The 14788-nt window shown below is 36.6% G+C and overlaps 1 protein-coding gene across 1 annotated transcript in view; it reads left to right on the top strand.

Moving 5' to 3' along the window:
- The window catches only part of LOC139935691 (neuronal membrane glycoprotein M6-b-like), a 43765-nt gene that overhangs the window by 25072 nt on the left and 3905 nt on the right, over positions 1 to 14788 (top strand). Inside the window, exons 3-6 of the mRNA XM_071930224.1 lie at positions 2852 to 3011; positions 6573 to 6714; positions 9997 to 10088; positions 14702 to 14767. Coding sequence (XP_071786325.1) covers positions 2852 to 3011; positions 6573 to 6714; positions 9997 to 10088; positions 14702 to 14767 — 460 coding nt within the window. The remainder of the gene's footprint in view (positions 1 to 2851; positions 3012 to 6572; positions 6715 to 9996; positions 10089 to 14701; positions 14768 to 14788) is intronic.

Below are 14788 nucleotides of genomic sequence, written 5' to 3' on the forward strand. Positions count from 1 at the left end.
GCCTATACTGCACCACAAAGTTAAGGGATACACAAATGGAAACTCAATCAATAGCATTATGTACTATTTAGACATAGCCATTTGCGTTGGGTATTAACCAGGTCAGCCCAACAACTTTGTTTACCAACTAAATACTAAACAGACTTGCAAACGGAAGACAATACTTCAAATACGTGCTGAAAGTGCTGGACGCTCGCGAGAATATTGAAGTCTCATGAGAAGACTTCGGGTTTCAAAAGTTGTCCCGGGTAATTTGACGAGAGCTCTCGGCCTCTCAAGCTCAGGAAGTGATTCATGGTAAAATTTCCTTTTTAATTCTGGGTTTAAGAGCAAGTTGCATAAAATGATATATAAATAAATAACAACCATATCAGTATTCTTTTAAAGGAACCTAACAGATTGGTTTTTGCTAACAAAACAGTTGCTTCCTGTGTAATATCCACGTACATAACTTACAAACCTGTCGGAGTTTGAGACCGATCGGCCACTTTGGCCACAAGAAAAAAAGGGAAAAAACGATTACGCATTTTGCTTGACATCGATTCATCAAAAATTACATTTTAGACAGAAATGTTTCAAGGGATGTGTTCTACTATCATCATCATTAGACCGTGTAAGTTTTATGGAAATCTGTGATCTTAGACGATTTTTTTTCTTATGAACATTGTAATGTTTCTGTAACGATGTAAAACCGCCTGAGGGATTTGCTTCTGAAACGTGTGTGTTGAAATGTCAAAACAAAAAAGGAATATTTTATAATTCTATAAAATTAAAATGTACGGAAATAATTGCATTGTCTGAAAATGCTCTGATTGTTAGAAGGTCTGACGTGACATCATGGACAAGGTCATGCAGGTCGAGATTTTCACCTCAATTTAAATAAATAAAATCAAGTTGAAAGGCTGAGATCTATTTTAGTATTTTGCTTTTGAAGGAAATTATTATAAGTAAAAACCTTCATGTTGGGTTTTGTCGAAAAAGAATGATATTCTAGTTGTGAGAAGAGTGGCATAAACATTGCAGTTGCAGTGTGTGCCAACCTAGTCAAATATTACACATTTTATTTAGTTGCATAGACTATGGCGAATGTCCAATATTGAAGCAGAAAGTAGGCGTTCACTGCACAAACCTATTATGGGAACGTCCAATGTCCAATCGAAATATAAATTATACAATCACTTCACAAACCCATGGCAATGTGCAATATCGAAATTATTATATCAAAATATTTGCTTTACAAACCTATGTGAATGTCAAATGTCTTATATCCAATATCGAAATAAAAAACAGCCATTCGCTTTAAAAACCTACAATGTAGTTGAATGTTGAATGTCCAATATCAAAATAGAAGCTATAATAGGCCTATCGTTCACTGCACAAACCTATGTAACTGTCCAATGTCGAATATCAAACTAACTACTCTCATAGCGTAATATTACGGTAACTCAATGTTGGTAAAGAGAAACACTTGATATACATATATTCAGCCAGGGTCTTGTGTAGTATGATAATTCAATTGCTTTAGAAATGTGAGCAGTCTAAGGACAAGAGAGGAGCGAAAGCATGAGGCTGTTTATGAGTAAGACGAGGCTTGTAGAAAACAGTCTCTATGACATGATGCTATACGATATACGTAAAAACTACAGTACACATTGTTGAGCTAAACTCTAATAGGTTATTGGATCAATGTCCGGTGAAATCCTTTCCTCTCTTCTTTTGGATATCTACCCATGAAATTGGATTAACGGAATCTCGTTATGGGATTAGCTTTACGGTGGCCATTTGCTCTCGTCGTGTCTTTTGGCGTCAAAGAATCTGAAGGGGCTATCGGAACAATCTTGTTGGGAAATAGTATATGCGAAAATGGCGGGAAATTATTATCAAAATAGCGAGAGTATATTGAATGAAATCCAAGCGCTATGCCAGCATTTGTGATAAAAATGTTTCAGAAATTAGAATCAAATGTTTGTTTGAGAATTCAGGTGCTGTTCTAAGGATTTGATGGCGACATTTGCGAAATAAACTAGGTTCTGAAGGGGCTATCGCGGAACAATCTTGTTGGCAAATAGTAAGCGAAAAATGGCGGGAAATTATTATCAAATTAGTGAGAGTATATTGAATGGAGTCCAAGCTCTATATGCCAGCATTTCTAATCAAAATGTCCGAGATACTAGTAACAAATGTTTGTTTGAGATAGGCTGGAATTCAAGTGCTGTTCTTGGGTTTTTGATCGAGATAATTTGCGAAATAGGCTTGATTTTTGTAAAGGAGCTATCGGAACAATCTTGTTGGGAAATAGTATGCGACATATATGGCGGGGAATTATTATCAAAATAGCGAGACTAGATTGAATGGAATCCAAGAGCTATGCCAGCATTCGTGATCAAAGCATTTGGGACATTAGGCCTAAACTATTAGAGGAAATTTGTTTGTGACTGACTGAAATTCAAGTGCTGTTCTAAGATTTTTGAGTGAAACATTTATTGGAACGTCTTATGGAAAACAAAAATAATTATTGCATTCTTATTAGAAAAACAACCTAGCTAAGACGTTCATTAGGTCTTAAAACATTTAAAATAAAGAAGATTTTAATGGTGTTTTATCATTTGTACTAATTGATGACAAGATATTATAATAATAATTTATATTGTAAACATTATGTTTACAATAGCTTAAACAAAATTCCGGAAAAGCTTATACATCAACATTTTACATTTTGTCTGACTTTATGCTGACCAACTTTCTTTGCCTATAGTGTAAGCAACTCTTGGACCCTGTTCTCACCCCGTCCGTCTTAGCTCTCTGACTCTCAATGTTTACTATAAATATTTCTCATCATTTTCCTGCCCAGGACTGGAACTTTATTCTGGGTGCTGATCTCAGCTGTAGCCGTCATGGGTATATTTGGGTTTCTACTCCTGGTCTTTGCGTGTCTCACTAGTGGACCATCTGGCCAGAATACATGTGGACAAGAACGCACCAGGTGCATTGGCATGTGCAGCACCGATATTGTAAGTTTGCACCATTTTCAAAAGATCATTTTGTGAATACCTTTTCCCCTAGTCTGTATCTGGTCGACAGCGTCTTTGCACTGTATTGTTTTCCCTTTTCGTTTGGCGTCTTGTATCCTTTGGCAATTTGGTGATTTATAATTACAGTTATAATTATTGTTTGTTTGTTAGCTTATCAATAGTTTTGTTGAAGGTCTTTAAATGGGACCCGATTTGATGGCCACTTTCAATTATATAACTTGTAACCTCTGGTATACAAAATACAGTGACCATTCCAGCGCCTTTCTGACGGGCAAGATACTACAGTGGTGGTCATATGGGAAATTTAACATTTTGTGTCATAAATTCCACATAAATTCTCGAGTTCATAAAAACAACTGCTTAGTTTTAAGATGTGCCCCTTTCTTTGTATGACAAATATTATCCCTGGCGGCCTTACACTTTCGTATCATACTACAGTGTACAGCAGAGGAAGAGTCCTATATAGGGCTACACAAACCAGATTTTAAGTTTTATTCCATTGAGCTGTTGTACAAATTGTTCCTGCAGGAAGTCCAAACTCCCTGTTGCTGTTTTGTAAACATGTGATGTCACAGATAACTTGGTCTATAAGTATAAGGCTGTCAGGCTTTAACGCATCACTCTATAAACCTCCCATAATACCTTTAAATCCGCCCTAAATCCGACGCGCTTATTAAGAGTGGATGCTCTACCAGTTGTGCTCTATCATGCTGGCATGATTGCTTCATGGACGTTTTATAATCGAGTTGGAAGTGACGGAAGATGGTCGGATCAGATAAACATGATAGCAAACGACAAAGAGGTATAGGGCCTACTGCAAAAACCTGCCTATAAAAAAACTGTTTTTTTTAATACTGACCAAAAACTCGAACCCACATGGAATCACCAGGGCATCACAAGATGATGGGAACGAGGTTTAAGTGAGACATTGCTGAACCGTTTTGGCACTTTTCAAAAACCTTTGCAAAACTGAATTTGCAGTTTGTCTCTTTGAGTATCTCCTTGACGATTATTCCATGACAGAAAAGCCCAAACAATACTCGTAATAGAATTATACTGGCCCTACAACATGTTAAGGAGCTGCGTCAATGACATGTACTGCAAAATATCACCTAGCCACCTTTGACAGACTTGAACGCCCAAAGCTTTGGTAAATGTCAAAGACCAGTATACTCACTTCATGGTGCATGGAGGAAGAAAATGTGTTTTTTCCCCCTCCATACTTGGTGTATCCAACTTATACGTAAAATATTACAAATCTGTGAAAATTGGGACTCAATTGGTCACCGAAGGGATTGGGCAATAAATAACTTCAAGAAAAAACTCCCATGATGGAATTGTGACTGAAAAATGACACATCATGTGTAGGTGAAAAATTACCTCTTTCTTGAAAAATTACATTATACTTGAAAGCTGTCGTTTATGTAAAGTATCAGCAGATCTCCAATGCTTTTCTACCAAGTAAAGTTATATGGTAATTATTTTGACGAGACAAAGTATACATTGCAGTACCTTACTCATGTGTTACCATAAACCGTTAATTGTTTTTATTAGAACTGCACTTTACGAGTTCACAGAGCCAGACGGAATATATAAATCCACGATATGTTTATTGTTACAAGTAACTGTCATCATTCTAATAATAAACCCTTATGACATAATATGCCATTAATATTATGCCATAATGTAGGTTATCACGCAAGAAAAAAATCATAATTTTGCAGAATATATAATTTTTTTTTTCGAAGAATCAATAGGGAGCGATCCCACAATGAGTAAAACAATAATAAGCCAAAGGGGGAAATCACGGAGTCATGACGGCACACTGGCGGGGTGCCAATCGCACCAAGGCCCGGCGGTCTGGTCTGGAAAGATCACGGTCACAGATGCTGCTCTAGGCAGGAGTAGGTTGGGGGATCGTGATCGTGTCTAGGAAATGATTATACCCTGCTAAAAGACATCAGTTTGTAGAAGCATGGAGTGAATTCAGCTTGTAGAAATGAGCATTTATGACGTGCCTGGATAGTGTACAATAGAATAGAGAGACCTTCGTGACCTATATCTAAAAGGATTTAATGAATTACTGACAACAAGATTTATTTGATTTTTTTCGTAAAATGGTATCCCTCCAAGGGTGTTTCAGTAACAAACTTAAAAAGAGAAGAGTGTTCTTTAAGACACTGTTCAGTATTGGTTATTGTCAAAGACCAGTCATCTCACTTGGTGTATCTCAACATATTCATAAAATAACAAACATGTGCAAATTTGAGCTCAATTGATCGTCGGAGTTGCGAGATAAAGAAAAAAAAAAAAAAAAAAAAAAAAAAACATTGTCTCACGAAGTTGCGTGCGTTTAGATGGTTGATTTCGAGACCTCAAGTTCTAAATCTGAGGTCTCAAAATCAAACTCGGGAAAAATTACTTCTTTCTCGAAAACTGTGGAACTTCAGAGGGAGCCGTTTCTCACAATGTTTTATACTATAATACTCTCCCCATTACTCGTCACCAAGTAAGGTTTTATGCCAATAACTACTTGGAGTAGTTACTAAATAGTGTCCACTGCCTTTAAAGGGCAGGTAACTATGTGTTTGGTAATCACTTCTAAAATGTATGGCTTTACACATTTTTTTTGCTAGGAACCTACAACATCATTCGGAATTATAGTCTAAAGCATTTTGATGCCCCGAAATTTGAATCTGAGAAGCGGTACTGCAGTGACGCTTTTCAGATCGTGTATTCCTATTATTATTGTTTATTATTATTATTATTTATTCGGCATAAAAACACATACAGAGTACAAACATATAAAGAACAAAACAAAAGCCAGTGACATATGCCTGGAATTAAAAACTGTAGCCCGAAGGCCATCAATTCCAATATCCTTGGCCATATATTAAAAATCTAAAATTATTTACAATAAATCTATAAAGACATTAAGAACATTAAGAGAAAAACAGAAAGAAAATTAAAAGCAGGGACGCAGAATGAGTAAAAATGCAAAATACCCCCAATTAGGGATTGTTTTCCTGCAGAGAGCCAAGCTTTGCTCCAGATTGTTTGGTGATTATCTCAAAAACTCGACCACACCTTTTGAAATAAATGTTTCATAGATTAGTTTTATGATAGGCCTATACTATAGAATTAAAACAACCGAACGGTTTCAAAAACCAAATGTATACTTTACCTTTAAGGTAGGGTTATCACTGTGATTTAAATTAAAACGATTTAAATTCAATACAAATTGTACATTATGTTGCAAAACTGTGTGTGTGACTTTGTAAATTTCATCTACTCGTGCCGCTTCTGAAATTCTGTAATTCTGCTGATACTTGTGTTTAAATAAAATGATATGTATTTTTTCAATAATGACCTGTCCCAGTTTGCCTGATTTAAATAGAATTAGCACCACATTTTTGTACACTGCCATGCCACTCCTTTCATATCATCTTCATTTGACACATGCCTCAAACTTTCCATTCCTCTCATTATCGTGTTCATATTTCACCTTTCAATGGTTCCATTTTCTCTATCTGTATGTAGTTAATCATGGTCACCTATGGAGTGTGTGCAATCTGGATCGCACTGACTGTGGTGCTTGCCATGCCATTTACATTCATGCTGATGGTACGTTCATACTGCAAGACTGTCACACCTACGTCATGTATCGATCTCTCTCATTATGGTGAGTATAAAACCTCTTTTCACACGACAGCAAGTTAGCAGGGGTCGCCTGCTTAATTTTTGCATGGGTGTGAAATTGTATAAGATGCACTTCGTTTGAAAGGACAAAAATGTTTGGACTGTCCAAGGTCCCTCGTGAACTTCTTTTCAAGTAGTCCATACTTCATGGACAGTATAAACATTATTGTCCTTTTCACACGAGGTGCATTGGTAAAAATTCGCAACTAGGTCAAATTAAAAACAAGGGGCTGTTGTGAAATTGCTGTCGTGTGAGGTCTTTAAGATGTGTATTCAGATAGTTTCTACAACTTGTGATTAGAATACATGTGCATATCCACAGACCTCGAACGACACCCCCAGCAATTGCTGAGGTGCCCTAGTGCTTCTGCTGTCGGGTGCCCTGTGCAAGGTTCCGATGTAAAATTAAATTTTCCTCATATAAGTGCCCCTTTACCAGAGTAACATTACTGTGCCGCTTCAAGAGCGAGGTTCAAGGCCCGTACTCAGGGTGCCAGACCAGAACGAAGATATGGTCGTGCTACACTCGGAACAAAAATGGCGCCCAGCAACCACGTGGCCGAAGCACCCCCCCCCCCCCCAAAAAAAAAAATACACCGCTCTGGTTCGAGGCTTGGTACATGCGCACATCATTATGTTTCTCACACATTCACATTGGTGTTTAAAACCAAAACTCGAAGGGTAATTTATAGTCTGATGCCCCTTTTGTTAAAACATGAGAATCGTTAAATTTTTCTATGGTTTCAGTGAGAACATTTCCCTTCACAGGCTGATTATGAGTCTCGTCTGACTTCTCTAGTTTATGCCAAACGGTTGAGGTTGAAAAATACACACATCACTAGACGACTGTTTGATGTGTGATATATTATTAAACGTTTATCTAAACTAATCGCCTTCCTTTTAAACAATGTTATAACCTTGTTTAATGAACAAGATATGGTTAGTTCAGGATGTATGACGTATGAGCACACTTAACTTGACTTCCGTTTCAATCGATTTGTATTAAGCTGGAACATTACACTACTCAGAGAAGTGATGTTGAATTAATCGAAACCACTCAATCTTTATTCGAAAACACTCAATCTCTATTTGCTTCAGCCAACTTGAATATACCTCAGTCGATCCAACTGGAAAATCATTCTTGACATCCGTGTCTTAGAAATCGAGACAACCGGCCTACATCTCTCGCAGCGTCTTGAGACGTTTCCAATCGATCGCCAAGGAATTTCCAAAAGATTCTTCAAGAGAGAAGAACCCGGGATAAGAACGAGGTTAACTGAGGTTGAGGACATATTCCCCATCCTCTTCCTCCTCTCAAACTAAATATATAACCGAGATGCAATCCAGCACACTGGTATTTACACATAAAACACACCAGCGATCCATGCAGCACACTATAATCTGATTTTCATCGTCATTGTAACTCTTCAATTTCCCCAAGGATGTTCTCTCTCCCCCCCCCAATCCAACTGGCCTGAAGTCAAATTGAGGAAGATTCATGGTGTATATGACAGAGCATCTTGAAGATGTGATAGATATATCTGTTCATTATCTTGACCCTGTGGTCGTGATGTTCTCCCGAGGTAACTGTGATCAGTCGGGCTGAGATGTCTTGACTTAACACAGTCTGCTTTGACTGTACGAGAAAACACCCCATCGATTAAAGGATTCGGGTACTTTTTCAAAATGTCCACAGATTTACATTAAACTTACAGGGTTTGAAGATAATGATAGTGGAAAGCTTCCCCTCGAATACTACTAACAAGGTTGGGTAGTTTTTGAGAAAAGAGTAAAACAAGTCACAAAATCATTTTGATCTCATGAGACCAAAATTATTTTAGCATGTAAAATCCCCTTAACCAGTTATGATATTATACCATAACCATAGCATAACTGGTTAACACGTTTTTACATGCTAAAACGGAGACGAAAATTATTACTTTTACTCATTTCTCAAAACTACAGCACCTCAGTAAGTAACATTTCAAGGGAAGCTTTCTACTATTATAATCTTCAAACTGTGTAAGTTTAATTTAAATCTGTGGACATTGTGTTTTTTGTTAGGAAAAAGTACACACTACCCTTTAATGTGAGGTGCGACAATTTTCTATAAAAAAACATTGTCTAACAGATGTTAAATTTGCACCTATAAAACCCTTACATCTAAGGTACTTAGTATACAGTGCTAACACACATCGGTGTAAGGGCAAAACCAATACTTCAAAACACTGTCTTTATTATTTCAAACGCAGACGTTCGCAAGCAGCAGCTATAGCAATGCCAGCGGTCAGAAAAAAAACCTGTAAAAATATTGCTCTAATGTAATTTTCAAAGGTATTATACAGTATTGTAGAGCTGCCAAAATAGTTGCAGGCAGGGTTAATGTTTAGTGTGATCAAACATAAAGATGATATAACAAACTTGTGAAAATTTGGGCTCACACAGGGGAAATTACTGATAGACCATGAATTAAAGGCAGTGGACACTATTGGTAATTACTCAAAATATTTACTAGCATAAAACCGTACTTGGTTACGAGTAATGGGGAGAGGTTGATAGTATAAAACATGGTGAGAAACGGCTCCCTCTGAAGTAACGTAGTTTTTGAGAAAGAAGTAATTTTTCACGAATTTGATTTTGAGACCTCAGGTTAAGAACTTGAGGTCTCGAAATCAACCATCTAAACGCACACAACTTCGTGTGACAAGGGTGTTTTTGTCTTTCATTATTACCAAGTTCGATGACTGATTGAGCTTAAATTTTCACAGGTTTGTTATTTTATGCATATGTTGAGATACACCAACTTTGAAGGCTAGTCTTTGACAATTGCTAATAGTGTCCACTGCCTTTAATGTTCAGCATCCACGTTTTTCTTAAATTTGGTTTAACAACCAAACTCAGCTGTTGCATTTGTTGAGGTTCATGGTACAGTTTTGTCGAATATGACTTTATTTCAGAGGGAAATATTTCTCAGGAATAGTGGCTGTAAATGAACTTCATCTCAAGCATTTTTTTCCCTACAAATCGTGTATAAAACTTTTGACTTGTAATTTGATTGTTTGTTGGATTGATCGATTGATTGATTGATTGACTGATTGATTAATTGTGCGTGTTGGACTGTTTTGAATCTTCAAAGCAAACACTTTATTCTTACACAAAATATACATAATTAACAAAAAATTAAAAACTAACAAATTACATTAATAGATTGATTGATTGTTTGATTGATTGATTGATTGATTGATTTTATTTGATTGGCACTCAGGTTTGACAGCTAAGGTGGCGAAGACTTCCGCTACCAGCAATGTTACCGACCTGAGTGTCTGCGGAGCCAGTCTGACGGGCTTTTGCGACAAGGTAAGACGGTGTACTGTTTTAATAGTGACTTGGGGGTTAAAGGCATTGGAAACACTTGATAATTGTCAAAGACCAGTCACTTGGTGTATTTCAACATATGCTTAAAATAACAGTTCTGTGAAAGTTTGAGCTCAATTAGTCCTCGAAGTTGCGAGAGAACAATGAAAGAAGAAAAAGCTTTGTTCACACAAGTTTTGCTTTCAGATGCTTTGAATTCGACACCTCAGCTAAGGTCTCGAATTCGAATTCAATTAAATAATTTTAGTGAGAAATAACAGCTCTCCATTTCTCGAACCAAGTATGTTTTATGCTAACATTTATTTTGAGTAAGTCCCTTTTAAAAGGCCTGTTAACGTTCGGCATTGAAATTGAAGCTTTGTAATGCATTTAAGAAACATTTTACTTCGAAGTACTGAGGTTATGAAAAAATATATCAGTGTCTATTCACGATAATTCGAATATAAGAAGCGTTACCGCGTTCGGTGATACCTAAATTAGGTTAATTAAATTGTATACTCAACTACGTTTTGTATGGATTAAAACAATCGAGCGGCCCAACAAACCAAAGATGCAATGCTTTTAACACACAGGTGACATAATCCATTCAAGAAACAGATTGTGCTTAGAATGCAGCTGGCCAAACATTGTGTGCTTTACGTAATTATTGGTAGCGTTGTATGGAATGCATTGATCGAATACTGATCACTTCCTAGAAAGGTGTGGATTATCGATAATGGTATCGATTCAGTCTGATAACCAAATGCATGTATCAATATCATTGATCGCAAGAGCGCTTTACAAATCCATTGTCTTCTCATCATTTTGACACCTCTCGTATAAAAAGCATTGGACACTATTGGTAATTACTCAAAATAATAGTTTACAGACTTACTTGGTAACGAGTAATGGAAAGCTGTTAAAACATAGTATAAAACATTGTGAGAAACGGCTCCCTCTGAAGTAACGTAGTTTTTGAGAAAGAGGTAGTTTCCCACTCAAATATTAGTACAGGCAACATTTATTTAAATACTGACTCAACAATATTAATAGACTTGATTCAAGTCCCATTCTCGTGTGAGAGGTCCCTAAGCTATTACCTCAACTTACTATATAACAACACGTAGCATACACAGTACAGTGCGCACTCGCCGTCAAAATGTGGTCCCGAGAATGCGGAACAGGTTTTTTTTCTGGGGATGGCACGGGATTGGGACTTGAGTCAAGTCTACAATATTAAAGGACTTCAGGCATTAAGCTATTTTAAGCATCTGAAAGCACACAAATTTGTGGCTCTTTTTAGTCATCTGAAAGCGCACATATTTGTGCAACAAGAGTGTTTTTACTTTCATTAATATCTCGCAACTTCGATGACCAATTGAGTACAAAATGTTCACAGATTTGTTATTTTATACATTTGTTGGGATACACCATGCCAAATGAGAATACTGGTCTTTGACAATAACCGAAGGTGTCCATGCCTTTAAAAGACAGACGGTAAAAAAAACGTGATTTAATAAAAGGAATTAAACAGTCCAGCCTCGAACTGTCTGTAGTATCGCAGTGGTTGCTGTGGCAACCGTATAGTCTGAATGTAATTGTATTTCTAAGAGTGTTATTTATACGCCAGGTGAGGTATCTACGATGCATGACACCTCAAAATACTAACATGAATTTAAAATTTATAGTATGGCAGGTTGTATTTCTGATTTAGATTTAAAGCATTCCTGATGGCTGTGATGTTATTTCAAACAACAATTTATTTTGTTTAAAGACAGTGGACACTATTGGTAATTATCAAAGACCAGTTTTCTCACTTGCTGTATCTAAACAAATGCATACAATAACAAACCGAGTTAATAACAGTTCCGAGATAATAATCAAAGAAAAAAACACCCTTGTCACACGAAGTTGTGTTCTTTCAGATGCTTGATTTCGAGACCTCAATTTCTAAATCTTAGCTCTCGAAATCAAATTCGTGGAAAATGCCTTCCTCCTCGAAAAGTACTCAACTTCAGAGGGAGCCGTTTCTCACAATGTTTTATACCATCAACAGCTCCCCATTACTCATTACCAAGTAAGGTTTTATGCTAATAATTACCAATAGTGTCCACTGCCTTTAAATAAAAGAAGTAGGCGTGCAAGTCGGGTTTGAAAATGTGCATGGTGGAGATACCATCTGCAGAGCACAATGTAGGCATTATGATAACACTTCAGCAAGGTTTGCACATGAGTAGGATTTGAAGTAATATCGTGTAGGCTACATAATTTGAAACTTCACATGTTGAAGATAAAATCTAGTGCTCACTCTCGCAGGTGTTTCAAAAACGAAGTATAAAGAACTTCATTTCCTCATTTTGGTATAATTAAAATTATGAAAATTTGTACAAAACGATGTCGTCAGAAATAATGTGAGGCCTACTTACAGATTAATGCTCAATAACAAACGAATTTAATAACTTTTGAAAACTGCTTACCAATCAAGATTATCTATGATTTAATTGGAAAAAAAAATGGATAAAAAACATATAAATATACATGTATTTGGTCAAGCAAAGCCTTTCTTAAAGGAACACGTTGCCTTGGATCGGACGAGTTGGTCAAAACAAAAGCGTTTGTAACCGTTTTTTATATAATGCATATGGTTGGAAAGATGTTTTAAAAGTAGAATACAATGATCCACACAAGTTTGCCTCGAAATTGCGTGGTTTTCCTTCTACTGTGCGAACTAACACCGTCGGCCATTTATGGGAGTCAAAATTTTGACCCCCATAAATGGCCGACGTGTTAGTCGACGAGGTAAAAGGAAAACCACGCAATTTCGAGGCATGTTTGTGTGGATCATTGTATTCTACTTTTACAACATCTTTCTACCCATATGCATTTTATAAAAAACGGTTACAAACGCTTTTCAAAGACCAACTCGACCGATCCAAGGCAACGTGTTCCTTTAAAAGGCAGTGGACATATTGGTAATTACTCAAAACAATTGTTAGCATAAAACCTTTCTTGGTGACGAGTAATGGGGAGAGGTTGATGGTATAAAACATCGTGAGAAACAGCTCCCTCTGAAGTGTCATAGTTTCCGAGAAAGAAGTAATTTTCCACGAATTTGAATTCGAGACCTCAGGTTTAGAACTTGAGGTCATGAAATCAACCATCTCAACGCACACAACTTCGTGTGACAAGGGTGTTTTTCTTTCATTATTATCTCGGAACTTTGCGACCGACTGAGCTCAAATTTTCACAGGTTTGTTATTTTATGCATATGTTGAGATACACCAACTGTGCAGGCTAGTCTTTGACAATTACCAATAGTGTCCACTGCCTTTAAACGCCCTTTTAGCCGCTGAGAAAGACTCTCATATTATGGTCGAAAAACGAGGCTATTAACAATTATTATTTTTGCAAATAATAATTTATGTACATATAAATGTCATCGACAAAAATGATGTACAATAATTTGTAAACACATTTCCCCCACTGATGACGTACAACTCCTTTAAGCATTCGTATCAAACCAGAACATTAAATAATCTCTCTGCATATTGTTATTCTTTCCGGTATATAATATTTTCCTTTACACATTCCAGATTCAATCAAGTCAAAATTCTTCCCATCTCTCCATCTGGTTATTCAATGTCGTCATGTAGACTTAAGCATGCTGGTAAACCGGATTCAATATAAATGAAAATCCTATTTGAAAAGCGAACTGGAAACCAGCAATGTTGATTCAGTCCCTCGTCCTTTTGAAAGCCCCCAACCATCTTGGCATCTGAAATTAATTTCAGGCCGACTCGTGTATCTCTGGGATGAGAATTTTTGTTTGGAGTCATACTTATTGTGCACGATTTACTTGTTCACCATTCGTCACTTTATTTAGCAAGGATGCTCAGCACATAAACTACAGATTGGGGTTGGGAGATATACAGGTGTATAATATATTATTCAGTGTTTACTTGTTCACTATTTGTCAGTATTTAGCAATGTTTGACATGCCCAGCACATAAACTACGAATTGAGGTGTGGTTATATACAGGTGTATAATTTAATAATTGTGTTTCTCTTCCCTGTTTGAAGGATGTTGAAACGGAAATTCAATTTGTACATGGTTTAATGTACCAAGAAAAACATTATTATTGTAGGATTGCTCAAGGTTGCACACCTTTTAGCATCTTATCTGAGGACCAATTTATTTTCCTTATGAGTTCTCTTGATAAATTAATTGTGAATTGCGTTGCCAAGTAAATATTCTCTGCTTAGGTTAAAGGGAAAAAACAAGTACGGTTTGAAATTTGTTCATGCTAACCCCTATCTAGCCTCCGAGGAAGACTATTCTAGGATCGAAACACGTCCGATCATCGACTGTTATTTTGCATTTATACCTGGCCATCGACTGTTATTTTGCATTTATACCCGGCCATCGACTGTTATTTTGCATTTATACCATTGGTCATTTTGGTTGGTGAGCAATTTGCAACATATACTTTCATTATCTCAGTTTTTGTAAATTGCTTGTTGTAACCATTCCCCAATGATTTGGGGTTTGTTTCATTTTGGGAACAAAATAAATACAATACCAATTAAGTCAAATTCTTCTTATATTTTGAATTCAGAATGGCTCTATTTGGCTGTCGTCTTTCCTCGCCATGACTGCATGTATTCTCATTGTCATTGCCTTGGTAAGTACATTATATCAAATA

The sequence above is a fragment of the Asterias amurensis genome, chromosome 4, assembly GCF_032118995.1.
Source record: "Asterias amurensis chromosome 4, ASM3211899v1".
NCBI lineage: Eukaryota > Metazoa > Echinodermata > Asteroidea > Forcipulatida > Asteriidae > Asterias > Asterias amurensis.